Genomic DNA, 16946 nt, shown 5'->3' on the forward strand with positions numbered 1-16946 from the left:
CCCACCCCTCCAGCCAGCTGGGTCCATGGCCACCTGGCTCGGGTAGAAGCACCTGTTTCCTAGCTTAGTCCCAACGTGTTTGGAGAATAGAAAATGTCTCCACCTCTGAAATCTGCTGAGGTTTGCTTTACAGCCGGCAGAGGGTGCGTTTTGGCAAATGCTCGGCGCAACCTCATAGGAATGGATGTCCTGCTGTCAGTGGAGGAGGTTTTGTGGGGATCGAATCCCAGGCAGGCTGCCCTCACTTTTCTCACAGCTACCAAGATACATATGTTAATCCCCCGAGATAGTTCCATGCTACAAACGGCTAATGTTTGTTCAGCTTTTTCAGCGCCCTTCACCCCCGAGTGCCCAGGCTGGCCTCACAGGATCATCTTCCGCCAGCCCGGGGATGGATTTGTTGTCTGAAAACACACGGCGTGTGCAAAGGTCCTGAGGTGAGTGTGTGTCCGAGCTACTCCAGGCACAGCCAAGAGGCCGGCGGGAGGTCCTGTGGGTGGTGGGCGGGGGCAGGGAGACCTGTCACATCCGGGCACTTGCTGGCGCTTCCTGGGTCTGGACCACTGTGCCAGTGAGTCACTTCGTCCAGAAACAGAGGACACTGGAAAGGCCTCCCCACCAGCCCCCAGCTGATGGAGGGGTTTCCTCTTTGCCAGCAGCTCTGCCCTGCCCCAGCTCCCATGTGGCTCCTGCTGAACCTGCCCTGGGCAGGGTGGGGGCAGTTGGGCTGCCTGGAGGAGGGGCTGCTGGGCATCGTGGCCCTGGTTTTAAAGAACTCCTGATGACCTGGTTTCTCTGGCTGCCCAGCCCTCCCCCTGTGTCTGCCCAGGAACTCTGGTCCCTGAGTTACCACCCTGCTCTCCTGGGCCCCGTGCTGGGTGGGTCCTAAACCCAGGGTCCATGGGTGTCAGGCGTGGGACCCTCACAGGCGAGTCTCCCTAGGTGGGGGACCTCGGCAGGCAGCCGTCGGGAACCTGCAGCGTGCAGGGTGTCTGGTGCACCTGTAGCCTCACTGCAGCCTCACTCCGGAGATTCTGCACCTCTTTTATGAGAGTAGACTCAGCGGTAGGGAAAGTGTAGGTTTTCCCCAAGGCCACCCAATAATAAATGTTCATTTTTAGTAATAAAAGCCCTTTTGGTGATGGCTGGGAGCCAGGCAGCCAGATCCGGTGACACAGGGGAGGGAGGGAGGGCGGGAGCTGGAGAAGGCAAAGAAGAAATGGCTGCTGGCTTTGATCCTCTCTAGCAAAGGTCAAACTCCCAGCGGAGAGGTCACCTGGAGATGTTTGCCCTGGAGCCGACAGGAGACATTCTGATAAATGGCTCCGGGAATCTGAAGAGCTATGAGGCTGGGGCAGAGAGAGATAACCCTGTTTGTTAAAGCTTCGGGAAGGGGGACTTTGGGAGCAAACATCCTGCCCACCAGAGCAGCAGCTGCCTCAGAAGTGACTCTTCTGTTTGCTGGGGATGCCGCAGAGCACTCTCGGGAGAGAGGCTGGCTGGGTGGCGTCCCTGCAAGCTCAGGCCCGGGTGTGTTCAAAGCACCAGGCGAACACTTCTGCCCCCAAATATCTTTGGCGGCAGGTTTTGTGCTCACGCTGGAAGCGGGGTCTCGCTTTTGTGGTCAGCGTGTGCCCCTTGCGGGGGTGCGGGATGGCAGTGGACTCTTCCGGTTGCATCAGCTCTGGTGACCTCTGACATTTACCTTTCTTCGTTCCCAGACAAACCACACACAAAACCCAATTTCTCTGGCTTAATAAAAGAACGGGCGTAGGCAGGGAGAAAACGGGCCTGGGTGGGTGGTGCTGGCTGGGGGCCCTTCCCCCTTGGCAGGCCCCCCAGAATTGGCTCTGGTTCTGCCTGGACTCCCTGAGCGGGAGCATGACGAGCGGTGGTCAGTGGGCACACCGGTCCTGCAGCGCCTGCCGTGCGCGCAGCCCAGTCATGCCCAGTGGTTGTTAAGCACTTCCCACTGGTCCGCGTGATGGGTTTTACCAACAGGTATTTCCTTTTCACTTTCGAGGACACGAAAGTTGTCTGCAGTCCGAGAGCCAGTGCTCGCCCCCAGGCCAGTGTCCTTCCTGTCTCACCGTGGGCCTGCCTATCCTAGGGATGCTGCGGAGGCCACCGCAGGGGCCCGCACACCGGGTCTGCTCACAAATGCTCCAGACCGGCCGGTGCTGAGGGCCAAGGGGTGAGAAGTGGGCTTGAATCAGGGAGAGCTGGCTTTACAGAGGGGCTGCCTGGGCTCCCATCCCAGACAAGGGAATCTCCATTTCCCAGGTACATGGCACCTAGCTCAAAGGGGCTGTCTTGGGACCAAACCATCCAAAATCCCACCTACTTTTCTTTTCCTTTTTTTTTTTTTTTTTTGTCTTTTTAGGGCTACACCCGCGGCATGTGGAGGTTCTCAGGCTAGGGGTCCAATCGGAGCTGTACCGCCAGCGTATGCCAGAGCCACAGCATCGCGGGATCCAAGCCACGACTGCAACCTACACCACAGTTCACGGCAACGCCGGATCCCTAACCCACTGAGCGAGGCCAGGGATCGAACCCGCAACCTCGTGATTCCTAGTCGGATTCCTTTCCCCTGCGCCGCGACGGGAACTCCCCACCTACTTTTCCGAACTCCGTCGTTCCCCCTATCTCCCGTCCACCACTACTCCAGCCTTTTCCGGATTCCAGAAGGACCCCTCCGGTCTCCAGGCACCTGCACAGGTGGTCTCTCTTCCTGCCCCTGCAGTTTGCATGTCTGGCACCTCCTGCACTCAGGCCTCCCTCTGAGACCTTCCCGAAGCATTCCAGGGCAGGGGCCCCGGTGACCATCCGACCCAGCCCCCTCCCCCCAACACACCCCGCTTTTCCTGCTAGGCGCTCTTCCCCCAGGCGACAACGAGGGCAGCCCCGGTGAGTGCTCGAGGGGGAGTGGAGGAGGGTCGCCAACCGCGGGGCGGGAGCTGCGGGGAGTGCCCGCCCCCAGGCACAGGCAGCCTCAGGAGGGGCGGGGGGCCGAGCCGGCCAAAGTCCAGGTCCGCAGGGGCTGCGCAGAGCGCTACTTAAGCCTACGACCCGCCGCCGCCGGCCTCTAGCCCGCCGCCGGCCAAGGACAGGGACACCAGGTCAGTTGGCAGGACAGGTGGGGAGCCGGGGGCCGAGGGGACACCGAGCCCGGCGGCCTCGAGGCCGCCGCGGGACTGGCGGGCGCCGCAGCGCGCGGCCCTGGGATTTGTAGTAGGTCTCGGTTCCGCGAGAGGCTTGCGCGAGCCCGGGAGCGCGGCCCTGCGCGGAAACGGGGACTACATTTCCCAGAAGGCCAAGGAAGCGGGGGTCATCGGGAAAGCGCCCCGCCGGCGGCGCTTCATGGGCCGCCATGGGGGCCGGTTCTGCGGGCCGGGGGCTCCCGCGAGGCCCGCGCGGCAACCCCTGCAAGGCGGCCCGCGGCCGGGGGCTCCGGCGAGCGAGGACCATGCGGGACCCGGGGGCGGCGCCCGACTGCTGCGGGGGCTTCGGCAACCTGGACCTCAGGCAGGTACCGACCGCGCCGGCCGCTGGGCGGGAGAGGGCTCGCCAGGCCCTCCAGGTCCGCGGCTGGCCTCGCTGCCTCCGACTCCTGGGGGCGGGGCTGCCGTTACCAGGCGACGGGGCGGGGCGGGCCGGGGGCGGGGCTTCCGTTACCAGGCAACGGGGCGGGGCGGGGCGGGGCTGCGCGAGCCCTTGCGGGGAGGCGGCGCCCGGAGCCGCTGGAGCAGCCCCTTCTCTTCCGAGACCCGCACGAGAGGGGCGGCGCGGGGGGGGCCGGTGCCGGGGGCCCGCCGCCCCCGCGCTGTCCCGCCCGCGCTCGGAGCCGCCTCTGAGCCACTTCCTTCACCTGTCAGCGTCAGCGTCCTCCGTGGAGTCCCCAGAGGTCTCAGCTCCAGTCCAGTCCCCAGCCCAGCGGGTCCCGATTTAGAGCCAGGTGCAGAGACCTGGGACAAAAACCTCAGAGTTGAGCTCTGTTTCATTTGGGGGCCTTACTGAGGACTGTAGCCCAGGAAGCAGCCCCTCAGCAGCTCTGAGGGTCTGTCGGGAGAAGTAAGGGAGGGGCCGGGATCTCTAGGAGTTTTTGCTGGGACCCCCCCCCCCCCAGGGCAATCCCACATCAGAAGATGACTGCTGGGAGTTCCTGGGGTGGCCTAGCGGGGTAAAAACCGACACAGTGTTTGTGAAGATGTGGGTTGAACCCCTGGCCTCGCTCAGTGGGTTGAGGTCCAGCCTTGCCGCAAGCTGCAGCATAGGTCGCGGGTGTGGCTCCGATCCCACGTTGCTGTGGTTGTGGGGTAGGCCAGCAGCTGCGTCTCAGATGAGACCCCTCGCCTGGGAACTTCCATGTGCCACAGGAGCTGCTGCATAAAGAAAAAAAGATGACTGCTAGGCACCCAAAAAACCAGACACGTCACTCACGATTCGAGCGCTTTTCTTTGCACAGGAAAATGCACGAGCCTGGGCTCCCTGAAATTCTTGCTTAGATTTGCATCTTAACTGTCGAGGGCCAGTGTCCAGTTCTTCCTCCGTTCCGAGTCCCCTCGGGCCACGTGGCTGGATGGGGGCGACATTCTTTGTTTTCTGGAATGGGCAGGTGACATTCTTCGTCCATTTCAGTGTTGGAGGTGGGCTCTCACTGGCCTTTCACTCCAGGGAGCCTGGAAACAAAATTCTGTTGGAGATAAGGCTGGCTCGCCTTTTCGGAGGAGCTGGTGCGGGGGTGGGGGGTGGGATTGAGATCCGGACACGCCGGTTCCCCTTCTGAGCAGGGGCCTCTTCTCTGAGATCAGATCCGATTGGGAAGGTGCGGGGTCGGGGTGGGGAGCAGCAGAGCAAAGCCTCGGAGGGGGGTGTTGTTGGAGAACCAGGTGAAGCCTCGCATCTGTCCAGAGTGCAGGCCTGTCCCGGGGCACAGGCGGGACAGAGAGAGGAAGAGACATTATTTCAGTGAGCTGCTGAGGTGGAACTCAGAGGGCGCTGGGGCACAGCGCCCAGCTCAGCCACCTTCAGAGGCGGCCGCCTGGCGGGTGTGGGCCCAGCGCCAGGGATCCATCCGCCCCAACCATTGATCCTTAGCTCCTACACGTAAATGGCCATTAGCTCCCTGGACGCGCGGGGTTGGTGGCAGGAGCCACAGCAGGTCTCAGCTGAAGGGCGCTTAGGGTGGCAAAGGGGACCCTCAGCGTTCCTGCCTGGGGGAGGGGTCCCTGTTCACTGGGGTGGGCCCAGCTGCAGGGTTGGGGTCCTGCCCCCGGATCTGAAGGAGGCCTGTGCTCTGGACCTGGAAGGTGGGGGTGGGCGTGGCTGGGGCCAGGGGGCATTTCCCGGGTGTGGGGGAGGCCTTTGCTGTTCTTTCTCCCTTCCTGCCCCCCCTGCCCCAGGGGGTGGGGTGGGGTGGCTGTGCACTTGGAGAGGGCTGGCATCCTGCTGGGGGACAGGTCAGGGTGACCCCAGCTAACATTCCATTTTTCCTTGCTGCCCTCGTGGGTACAGTTAAGCTTCTTGTTGCCAACAACATCCAGTGCTCTGTGGTGTACGTGGCAGCTCTCCCTCCTCCTCAGGCGCGGTCTCTGGGTTTGAAAGCTGTCCTTCCCAGCCTGACTGAGCGGGAAGCTTTCTCCCCCCCACCCCACCCCCAGGCGCCTGAGCCGGGGGACAGCCCGGCCGGGCCAGCGCTGTCTGTGTGATGGGGAGTAATGGGTCCCGTTTAGAAGTTCCTTTACTGGCCGCGGTTTAAAAAGAGGAAGTCACGGGGTTCCCTGGTGGCTAAGCAGGTTAAGGCTCCGATATGGTCACTGCCACGGCTCAGGTTGCTGCTGTGTCGCTGGTTTGAATCCTGGCCCAGGAACTTCAACATGCTGTGGCCAAAAACAAACAAAAGAAATTGGCGAAGTTACTTTTTTTTTTTGTCATTTTAGGGCCATACCCATGGTACGTGGAGGTTCCCAGGCTAGGGGTTGAATTGGAGCTGTAGCTGCTGGCCTACACCACAGCCCCAGCCACACTAGATCTGAGCCGTGTCTGTGACCTACACCACAGCTCACGGCAACGCCAGATCCTTAACCCACGGAGCCCAGCCAGGGATTGAACCCGCAACCTCATGGTTCCCAGTCGGATTCATTTCCACTGCGTCACGAGGGGAACTCCAGGTGAAGTTACTTTTCACAGTGTATTTTATTTACCCCAATATGTAAAATGTCATTTTGTCACATGGCACCACCTGTCCAGCAGCCGCACGTGTGCTGATGTGTAGCGTGGGCCCGGTGCCCTTCACCAGCTTCTGGGCCCACTGCAGCTGGGAGAGAAGCTGGTTTTGTTTTTAGCTTAAAGGTCCCTGCTGGGCGAGGAGCCTCCGACCAAGGCCCCCCTGCCTTGCTGTCCTCCTGCTGGGGGGCAGGGTGCTTGAACTTGGCGGCCATTTGGGAGGAAACCACCGGAGGCCAATCTCGGGGCCCGGGAGAGATGGGTCTGCACGAGCGGTTCTTTTTTTTTTTTGGCTGCATCTGTGGCGTGTGGGATCCCAGGCCGGGGACTGAGCCTGTGCTGCCGCAGCGCCCAAGCCATTGCAGTGGCCATACTGGATCCTTCGTCTGCTGCGCCACAAGAAAACTAACAGAAGTTTTTAAAACTCTTGGTGTTTTCACGTGAGTTAATATAAACGTCAGGCCATTTCCTTGGGTGACTTACTCTCTAGGACACAATTTTTTTTTCCCTCTTGGGCCGTGCCTGCAGCATGTGGACGTTTCCGGGCAAGGGATGGAATCGGAGCTGCAGGTGCAGCAATGCGAGGTCATTAACCTGCTGTGCTCCAGTGGGAACTCCCTCGAGGACACAAGTCTTGTCTTCAGTGTTTGGGGTTAGAGTCCAGACTGGGGGCAAATCATGTGAACTTGCTAAACCTCAGTTTCTTCTGCCTCTGTTGTGTGGTCGTGGGGCTTTTTCTCCTCTGGCTGGCAGTAGGGTGTTATGTTGACGTGTCAAACCAGCCCTGTCTTCCTGGGGTGACCCCCACTTGGTCTCCTTGCGCATCTTGCCGGATTTGATTTGCTGTCATTTTTTTTTTTTTTGTCTTTTTCCGGCCGCACCTGTGGCATAGGGAGGTTCCGGGCTAGGGGTTGAATCAGAGCTGTAGCCGCCGGCCTCCACCACAGCCGCAGCAACATGGGATCCGAGCCGCATCTTCGACCGACACCCCAGCTCGTGGCCACGCTGGATTGTTCACCCACTGAGCGAGGCCCGGGATCGAACCTGCATCCGCATGGATGTCAGCTGGGTTTGTTAACTGCTGAGCCACGGCGGGAACTCCGTGGACTGCGTCCTCTCGAGTGAGTTTTGGTGGCTGCCTTTCCAGGACTGGGCGGTTTCATCTGAGCTGTGGGCCCGGGGGGTCGGCTCGTTCTCGGCGCTGCCTCCTGACGGTGGTGTCTGGGAGGCAGCGGGTCAGCCGGAGGCCTCTCCTCTTCCTGGCACTTTGTCGCCTCTCTCTTTTCCCTTGGACGGTGTGGTGAGGCGTTCATTGATTTTATGTTTTCCCAAAGAACAAACTTTGGCTTGGATTTTTTTCCCTTTATTTTTCTATTTTCAGTTTGATTGATTTTTACTCTTTCGCAGTTTCTCTTTCTCTCTCTGCTTGCTTTGGGTTCGTTTTCCTCTGTTCTCCGGTTTCACAAAAAGGCAAAGCTTCGATTACTGCCCTGAGACTTTTTTCTTCGTGAAGATAAGCCACACTTTCCTCCCAGCCTTTGCCTTTACTGTTAGCTCCTTTTTTTCATTTTCGTTCAGTTCAAGGTATGTCAGAATTTTCCTTCAAACTCCTTTGGCCTGTGGATTACTTGGAAGTGTTGTTTTTTCAAATATCTTTTTCTGTAATTGATTTCTAGTTTGAGTCGGTTATGGTTCGAGAACTACATACTTTTCTTTTTTCTTTTTTCTTGATTTTTAGGGCCGCATATGGAGGTTCCCAGGCTAGGGGTTCAATCGGAGCTACAGCTGCTGGCCTCCACCACAGCCACAGCCACGCCAGATCGGAGCTGCATCTGCGACCGACACCACAGCTCACGGCGACGCCGATGGATGCTTAACCCACTGAGCGAGACCAGGGATTGAACCCACATCCTCATGAATCCTAGTTGGGCTCATTAACTGCTGAGCCACGAAGGGACCTCTTCTCTTTTTTGGCCACATCTGCAGCATGCAGACGTTCCTGGGCCAGGGATCGAACCTGTGCCGCAGCAGTGACAATACCAGATCCTTAAGCCCGCTGAGCCACAAGAGAACTCCCAAGAACATACATAATTTTAAACTTTCTCTTATGGGCACTTGAGAGGGACCTGCCTATTGCTGTCATGTGTGAGCCTCAGTTTTTTAATCTGAGGAATGGGCATGCCTCCCAGGGTTGCGGGTAGACTCAGCCGCAGAGTCAAAACAACTGCCTTGCATCCCTCCCCTCATCCTCTGATGGTCAAAAGGGAGGCGCTGCCACCGCGGTTTGCACCGGACAGAGGGCGGCAGGCAGGACAGAGCGGGGCAGGCGAGGCCAGCGTGGGGCGGCCCCTGCACAGCCCCGGGCCAGGGCGCTGCCGGCTGGCTCCCAGCATCTCACGCAGAAGGCGTCCTTGGAGGAACGGGCTCCAGCACCGGTTACTGGGCCCCGGAGGGTGAATGCAGAAGGGTCTTGGGCTCACAGGCCCCCCGGGAAGGGCACACTTTGGTGGGAGGGGGGCACACAGCCCTCAGCCTCATGCACGCTCCTTGAGGTGACAAGGGAAGTGCCAACATTGTCCGGGGCAGGTCACGGATTTGGGGACAGCTGCCGGTTCTGTTTATTGTGGGAAAGCTGGGTTTTCTATCGCGCCGACTCTGCCTCCAGACCTTTCCAGGGCTGGCTCGCGCTCCCTCCCAGTGGGGGGCTGGGTTCCTCTTGTCTTTCCTGGGGGTCTGTCTGTGGACTTGGATTGAGACGCAATGGGGGGCCCTCTGCCCCTGGTAGGGTCGCATCCGCTGTCGCCTCCATCCCTGGCCAGTCCTCTCACCCGAGGGTGGGAGCACCCAGCCCACAGACTCTTCTGAGCCTGGAGCCCCCCTCCTTGAGGTCGTGGCGGCCTTAGTACAAAACTTCAGAAAAGGGGAGTTCCCGTCGTGGCGCAGCGGAAACCAACCTGACTAGGATCCATGAGGTTGCGGGTTCGATCCCTGGCCTCGCTCAGTGGGGTAAGGATCTGGCGTGGCCGTGAGCTGTGATGTGGGTCGCAGATGCGGCTCGGATCCCGAGTTGCTGGGGCTGTGGTGTAGGCCGGCGGCTACAGCTCCGATTTGACTCCTAGCTCGGGAACCTCCATGTGCTGCGGGAGCGGCCCTAAAAAGACCAACCCTCGCCCCCCCCAAAAAAAACCCCAAAAACCTTCTTGGTGGCCAGTCCTTCTCGGGTCTGTGCCAGGCACACCACTCTCCCGAAGGTCCAGGGAAATGTGTCCTGAGTCCAGGGAGTGGCGGGGCCTCTGCGGAGCCACCCCCAGCCCCCGCCCGCTGCTGTTAGTGCTACGTGGCTCCCACTTGTGGTCGATGCGACTTTGACTCCCTGGGTCCCTGCTGTTTGTTTGGATGGCACAACGTGGCCCTGGCTGCGGTGAGGAGCCTGCAGCGTCCAGTCCCCCAGCGTGGTGGCCTCTGCGGGCCTCAGCAGCTGAGCCCCCGCGGGAGTGCGGTGCCCGGGCTGCAGTCGGGAGCGCCTGTCCTGTCCTGCTCCGTCGCTGGGCCTCGGAGGGGCTCTGGCCTTGGAATTTAATAAGGTGGGGGGCTCTCCCCAAAGTGGAGGTGTCCACAGGTGTGCAGGGTGGTGGGGCACTGAGGTCCCCCTGCTCTGCTCTCCTGGGCGTTGGGTGGGGGCCCCTTTCCCGTGGGTTTTGGGGGTCGGCCCCCAGGAGGAGAGGACCTTCAGGCCTCGGCCACACCTGACCTGTTAGTCATTCTTTCCTGCTCGCAGGCCCTTCTCCAGGCAACACAAATCCCCTCAAGGTGATACTTCCAGGTTGACAGGCCGACCGAGGGCTCAGGGGCCCGGGATGGGGAGGGGGGGACTCTGGGGGCCGAGGGTCCAGTTTTGACCGGGTCAGCCCTAACTGGGAGACCTGGCTGCTGGCATCCTGAGCCACGGTTGCTGATTAAGCCTCCTGTGCCTCCGTTTCCCCTCGTCCCTGCGCTGCTGAAGGTGAAGGAGCGTGTTTCTCCCGGCTCGTTTGCCGGCCTCCCCGGGAGGGTTCAGGACTTAGCCCTGCCCCAGGCCTGAATCTGGAACGTGGAATCTGGAATCCAGAGGGGCCCCTGGCTCACTCAGCTCCCTGCAGACAGGGGCGCTCATCTTCAGGGCTATTGCCTGAGGCGAGGCGTGAGGACCTGAAGCAGATGCGCATGGCAAGGGCTCAGCCGCAGACCCCGCTGGGGTAGGGTCTCGGGGCGCTTGGGGTCCGAGTGGAGAGCTTAAGCGAGGTCAGTGTTCCCCCCGGGACCCTTTGGGGAAGTAGAGCCAGGCAGTCTCCAGTTCCCTGGCTGACTCTCTTTCCTGAGGGGCCGGGCCACCTGGACCCCAGCTGAGTAGGGACGGCCACCCCCAGCCCAGAAGGTCCCGTGCCCTTGCTGGCTCCCTCCTCCTGCCCTGCCCCCCAGGGTCACCCAAGGGCAGCAGCCACAGCCCAGGGCCCGTGCGGTTGACCCGGGGCTGTGGGTTCCCGCCCTGCAGAGGCCCCTCCGCAGCCCATGGCTCCTGGTGAGAAGCGAGGGAGCGTGAGGCCGCGATCCGCCGGCCACCTCGGTGTGCCTCTCCGCCACGTGGGGCCGCCAGGGTGACGACCTTTGGCTCACAGGGTTGGTGAGATGATTGCGGGACGGGATTACCTCTCTGCTCCGCACGTACAGGCCGCAGCCACCTGGGGCCCTGGCAGCTGGGGGCCTTGGCTTCCCCAGGGACGCACGCCTGCTGCGCCCGCCCAAGGCGGGAGAATTCCGGTTCCCAGGAGCCACCCCTCGGCCGGAACGCTCCTTAAAAGGGAGTCTGGCTGACACTGAAACTCGTGTCTGCAGAGAGGCCACATACATTCTAGAGAACTGTCGTTGTCGCAAAAGCCCGCAAGTGATGGGAAGCATGTTTTGTGCGCTGGCAAATGCGGGGGGCGCAGGCAGGCGGGAAGCGTGGTTTGTGGAGGTGGTGAGGGCTGGAGTTCCGGGAGGCTCTTCCCGGCACACAGCTGCCCCGCCGTGCACCCGGCCCTGGCCTGACCAGGGAGGCTGAGCTGCCTTGAGCGGACCCCACTCCCAGTTCCTAAGAGACTGAGGGCCCACCCCCCGCTCCTGCGGGGGCTCGCGAATGTGCTTGACCTCTCAGCCTAAAAGGCGCCGGAAAAACAAATACTCCTGAAGCTCAGTGCCTGCGCAGCTGGTGAGTCGCTGGCCTCAGAAGCAGAGGGACCTGCTGGCCTCCAGGCTGCTGCCTGCAGGACCCCACACGGCCGCCTGCTCTGCCCCCACCCCCCGCCTTGGTCAGAGGCCCAAGTGGATCAGGGTGCCAGGAGCCACATGTACCTTCAGCCCCACGATTTGATGACACGAGGGCCCCCGTTGGCCCCCAGACACTGATGATGACACGAGGGCCCCCGTTGGCCCCCAGACACTGATGGTGACACGAAGGCCCCCACTGGCCCCCAGACACTGATGGTGACACGAGGGCCCCCATTGGCCCCCAGACACTGATGGTGACACGAAGGCCCCCACTGGCCCCCAGACACTGATGGTGACACGAGGGCCCCCACTGGCCCCCAGACACTGATGATGACACGAGGGCCCCCGTTGGCCCCCAGACACTGATGGTGACACGAGGGCCCCCATTGGCCCCCAGACACTGATGATGACACGAGGGCCCCCATTGGCCCACAGACGTTTGGTCTTTGTGCAGAAGAGGAGACGGGGAGTGGCTCCTGTCTGAGGAGGGACAATTATAAGACAGGGACAGGTAACCACGTGCTTGTGGTGTGTCCTTGAGATACGCTAAGGATGCAAAGGAGGGGGCCCTGGGTCTTGAGGAGTGAATAGGAGTTTGAGGGATAGGGTTTATTTCAGAAGCCCTTTGAAAGGGCGTTGAATGCCATGTGGGTGATGGGTGGCAGGAAGGGTGGCGGGTGAGGTGGATGGAGGGGACACCGCCGCCTGCCCGTGAGTGTTGGCGAGGGTGAGGGGACCTGGGGGGGCAGGGGGGGCAGGAAGCTCGGAAAACCGGCTCCATCATGAAGGTGTGGACGCCTGGAGCAGTTTCGCACGGGGGACCGTGGGGTGGCCACCAGATTGGACTTGAGAGGAGCGAGGGGCTGGTGGCGAGGCAGGTTTCGGCTGGGAGCTGAGATGGCCCAGGGGGAAGGGCGGGGACCAGTGAGACGGAGCCGGCCGCCACCTGCCTTCACAGCGAGGCTGTCCTGGACCCCAGCCTGCTCCACAGGTGGCCGGGTAGGACCCAAGTGGGAGGCCAGTCACCCCTCGTTCTCATAGTGGATGGGGCTTAGCAGCCAGAGGTGCTTTAATCATTTCGGTGGATCCACCCCCGTTCTGTAGGTTTTGGGGATGGGCCTGGGTCTCCCACAGGCTGGCAAGCCAGTCCGTCCTCAGGGCTCCACTCTCCCGGCCGTAGCCTGAGCCTGGGCAGGTGCCACCTGGCGCAGATGGAGAGAGGCTGGCGGGAGCACACAGGGTGACCTTGGCTGTGGTCCATGGGGCGAGGCCCTGCGTCCAGCCTCACTCTCCGCAGAGGTCACGGAGGGCTCTTCCCTGTGTCTGTCCATCGGTCCTGTGCCTGGGCCCATTTGCCCAGCGTTCATGTAACTGCACCTTTCTTCTGTCACGTGCTGCTGTCCCCCAGCTCCGCCCTGGGCCCCGCAGAGGTGAAGCTTTGCCTCTGGGGAGAGCAGGCTGAGCGGGAGCGGGGGCCCACAGGCCAGGCATCCTCTGTGCTCTGCGACTTGCCGAATCTGCCGCGGCCACCTCGGGCAGCGGTCAGGCTGAGCCATGTGGGTAGCCGTCCCTTTGCAGGGACCCCAGGGCTGGGGGCCTGTGGGGCAGACCACCTGGGCACCGTCTCCTGAACTCTATCCCCAAAACAAACGAAACCCCAAACCCCAGCAGAGTGGACACCGTGGGAAAGACCAGAACTCTGATGACTTAGACTTGCCTTCCACGCGATGCTTTTTTTTGGTCATGTTGTAGCATTTCCTCATATATTTGAGGAAAAGAAAAGGAAAAAAAATATAGAAAGCCTGACACACATAAACACATTTATTACTAAAGCGTAGCCCAGTTTTAGTAACAATTCGTAAATTTACAATTCTGCTTACTCTAGAATCATCCCTTAAGGGTTTGTTGGGTTTTTTTCTTTGTGTTTTTTTTATTTCCCCAATACATTATTTTTTTTTTCTGCTGTATAGCGTGGTGACCCAGTCACACATACATGTATACGTTCTTTTCTCTCACATTATCAGGCTCTATCATAAGTGACTAGACAGAGTTCCCAGTGCCACACAGCAGGATCTCATTGCTAATCCATTCCAAAGGCAATAGTCTGCATCCATTAACCCCAAATTCCCAATCCGTCCCACTCCTTCCCCCTTGGCCACCACAAGTCTGTTCGCCACTATTTTCTTTTCTGTGGAAAGGTGCATTTGTGCCGTATATTAGATTCCAGATATGAGTGATGTCACATGGTATTTGTCTCTCTTTCTGACTTATTTCACCTAGTATGAGAGTCTCTAGTTCCATCCATGTTGCTGCAAATTGCATTGTTTTGTTCTTTTTTATGGCTGAGTAGTATTCCATCGTGTGTGTATACCACATCTTCTTAATCCACTCATCTGTCGATGGCCATTCGGGTTGATTCCATGTCTTGGCTCTTGTGAGTAGAGCTGCAGTGAACATGCAGGTGCATATGTCTTTTTCAAGGAAAGTTTCGTCTGGATAGGTGCCCAGGAGTGGCATTGCTGGGTCAGGTGGTAGTTCTGTGTATGGTTTTCTAAGGTACCTCCATACTGTTCTCCAGAGCAACTGTACCAGTTTCCATTCCCACCAACAGTGCAGGAGGGCTTCCTTTTCTCCACCCTGGAGACCTGTTTGTTGTGTGTGGACGTATTAATGACGGCCATTCTGACTGGTATGAGGCGCTGTGTCGTGGTGGTTTTGATTGGCATGTCTCTAATAATCAGGGATGCTGAGCATTTTTTCACGTGCTTGCTGGCCATGTCCACTCGGTTCTGAATTGCGGTCAGGCGCCTCGAGGCTCTAAAAAGAGCAAGAAAATGCCAAGAGTGATGCGATTCTCTCTGTGAGCAAAGACTCGCTGTGCGGAGAGTCGGAGGCACCTCGTCTTCTTTAAAGAAAGGACAGCCTGGGAGGCGTCCAGCTGTTCCCTCCTCTTGTCCTTGGAGGTGGACGTCCCAGTTCTGTCCCCACGCACACCTGGGCCGTGTCTGGAGCTGGTTTGGGTTGTCACAACCGGGGTGGGCTGCCAGCCTGGAGAGGATGGAGGCTGCAAATGGTGCCCAGCCCGAGGGTGCGTGGCACAGGGGCGGGGGTGAAGCGGGCCCCGGACGCGGGGCGCTCGAGCCCATCCCCTGCACACAGGAGCGGCGCTCGGTGCCAAGCGACGGGTGTTGTTTCCTGCAGACGCGCCAGGTGCTGGGCTTCTGCGGCTTCCTTCCTGGCCTGTTGGACGTGTGGGATGTGGCGGGTGGACACACGCCTAGCGTATTGAAATTCCGTCGTCGAGCTGCTTTGGGGACGGCGCGTCTGCCTGACCCTGCTCCTGTAGCAGACCCCCGTGTCCTGTCTTTTCAAGGCACGCGTGCCAGAAGGGACAGCTTTGCACACGAGTGTGAATTCTCGGGCAGGTGTGGGGGCGGGGATGCTGGTGGTGGGACCCTTACCAGCACTCAGGGCCAGTCTGGCAGGGGGCTGGAGGCCATGGCTGCACCTTGCTGGCTCTTTGAGGCTGAGCTGAGCAGTGTCCCCCAGATGTCAGCCCTTGGGTCTCCTCTGGGGCCTCTGAACATGCCTGCAGGGTCCTGTAACCCAGGCCCAGGCCGCGGTGGGGTCCCTGCCCGTCAGTGTGCTGGCCACTCACCCGCAGTCACAGGCCTCCTCGCGGTGCTTCCGCCGTGGGCCTGACCGCCCTCCGACGGGAACGACACGGCCGGTTGGGTTTCGACTTTGATCTTGGCTTTTGTGAGATTACACCGGAGTCACCTTCGCTGGACCTGGCTGTGCCCGAGCCGCCCGGCCTGTTCCCGGAGGGTAACTTTGTTTCTGAGCTCTGGGGGCTGCCGTCTCTTGGGCCCCGTGTCTGGGCCGGGCGGGTCTTGCGCTGACACCGGCCCTGTCCCCACAGGCAGACCTCTGCGTTATGACCAGGTTGCTGGGCTACGTGGACCCCTCTGATGCCCGCTTCGTGGCTGCGGTTCTCACCATCGCTTTCAATCCACTCTTCTGGAATGTGGTAAGTGCCCTCACGCCAACGCCGACGGCTGGACGGCTCTTCCCTCCCCTCCCCCGTCTCTGGTGGGAGCGCCGCCTCTGCTTCCCGGTCGGGGTCGGCACCCAGTTGGAGGACGCTGGCCGGGGGCCCCCCTCACTGTGAGGGTCCCACCACGTCTTGGCATCGGCAGATAGCCCTGGGCTTCGGCGGGGCTGCCCATGGGTGCCTGGCAGGGTTGCAGTGAGGTGGGCGGTCTTGGTAGGGGTTGGCTCCCCTCCTGCCACACAGCCAGGCTGCCTTCTTAGGACTCCCCCCCGACGCCCAGCCTGGTCGGCTGCCCTGGGCTGCAGTGTGCTGAGCAAGGGGGAGCCAACAGGAAGTGAAACAGGGGGCAGAGCGGCACCCAGGCCCTCTGTGGGTGCAGAGCTGGGCGGAGGATGGGGGGCTGGGGGGCCGGCCTGCTGGGGAGCACGGCAGCCTTTCTCTGAGACACCCCTCCCCCGCCGAGACGTGGGGTCCACCGTGTGGCATCTCTGGGGGGTGGGGAGGGGCGCCCCCAGGCTCCTGCCCCGCCTGCCGACGCTGAGCGGAGGACGCCCTGCGAGCTCGGCCGGGCTCGGCGTCCGCACACGCTGTTCCGAAGCGGTCGCGGGTAATCGCTTGCTCCCGGGCAGGACAGGACGTGTTTGCATCGTCGTCGCTTCATCTGGGGACAGCAGGGTGGGGGCGGGGCGCTCCCGTCAAAGCGGCCGAGGTCAGCGCTGTCCCTCCCGACAGACCGCGCTCCTTTCGGGGCTGGACACGCCGCCTTTGCCGTGCGCTCCGCTGGTTTCCTGTGCTGCTGTCGCGAATCGCCGCGCCCTGGGCGTTTAGAACAGCAGGACCGTATCCCACCCGGCTCTGGGGGCCAGAACCCGGAGTCGGCACCACGGGGCCGAAATCCAGGTGCCCCCAGCTCCAGGGGACCTGGCCCAGCTTCCGGTGGCAGCACCTTCCTTGGCTCCTGGCCGCGTCCCCCCATCTTCAAGGCCAGCGTCTTCACACCCCCTCTGCCTCAGGGGGACAGGAGAACTCCCCCGCTGAGCCCGGCCACCTCCCACGTCAAGACCCTGAACTCGGGCTGCTGGGCGTGGGCGGGTAAGCTCCACGGGTTCTGAGGTCAGACGTGGACACCACTTGAGACCGATTCCAGCTGCACCCTTTCCTTTTCATCGTGTGGGGCTGGGGGAGGAGAAGGTGCCCCGGGGGGACACAGCTCTTGCTGGGCGCCAGGACGGCACCCTGCTTGGGGCCTGCGTCTGCTTCGCCCTGGCCGTGGTCAGCAGGACGCGGCTCGTGACGGTTCTGGCCCCTCCGTCTGTGACCGTTTGCCCGTCCTGACCCTGCAGAGAGGGACTTGCCTCTGGGCACAGACGGGCAGGAGCCG

At 61.1% G+C, this 16946-nt stretch overlaps 1 protein-coding gene across 5 annotated transcripts in view; it reads left to right on the forward strand.

The window, feature by feature from the left end:
• PEMT (phosphatidylethanolamine N-methyltransferase) overlaps positions 3110–16946 on the forward strand; it is a 38913-nt gene continuing 25076 nt past the window's right edge. The window contains 2 exon segments of one of the 5 annotated variants that reach the window (NM_214365.1): positions 3110–3119; positions 15434–15541. In NM_214365.1, coding sequence (NP_999530.1) covers positions 15449–15541 — 93 coding nt within the window. In that variant the 5' untranslated portion in view covers positions 3110–3119; positions 15434–15448. 5 annotated transcript variants of the gene reach the window in all.

The sequence above is a fragment of the Sus scrofa genome, chromosome 12 (assembly GCF_000003025.6).
Source record: "Sus scrofa isolate TJ Tabasco breed Duroc chromosome 12, Sscrofa11.1, whole genome shotgun sequence".
NCBI classification, from domain to species: Eukaryota; Metazoa; Chordata; class Mammalia; order Artiodactyla; family Suidae; genus Sus; species Sus scrofa.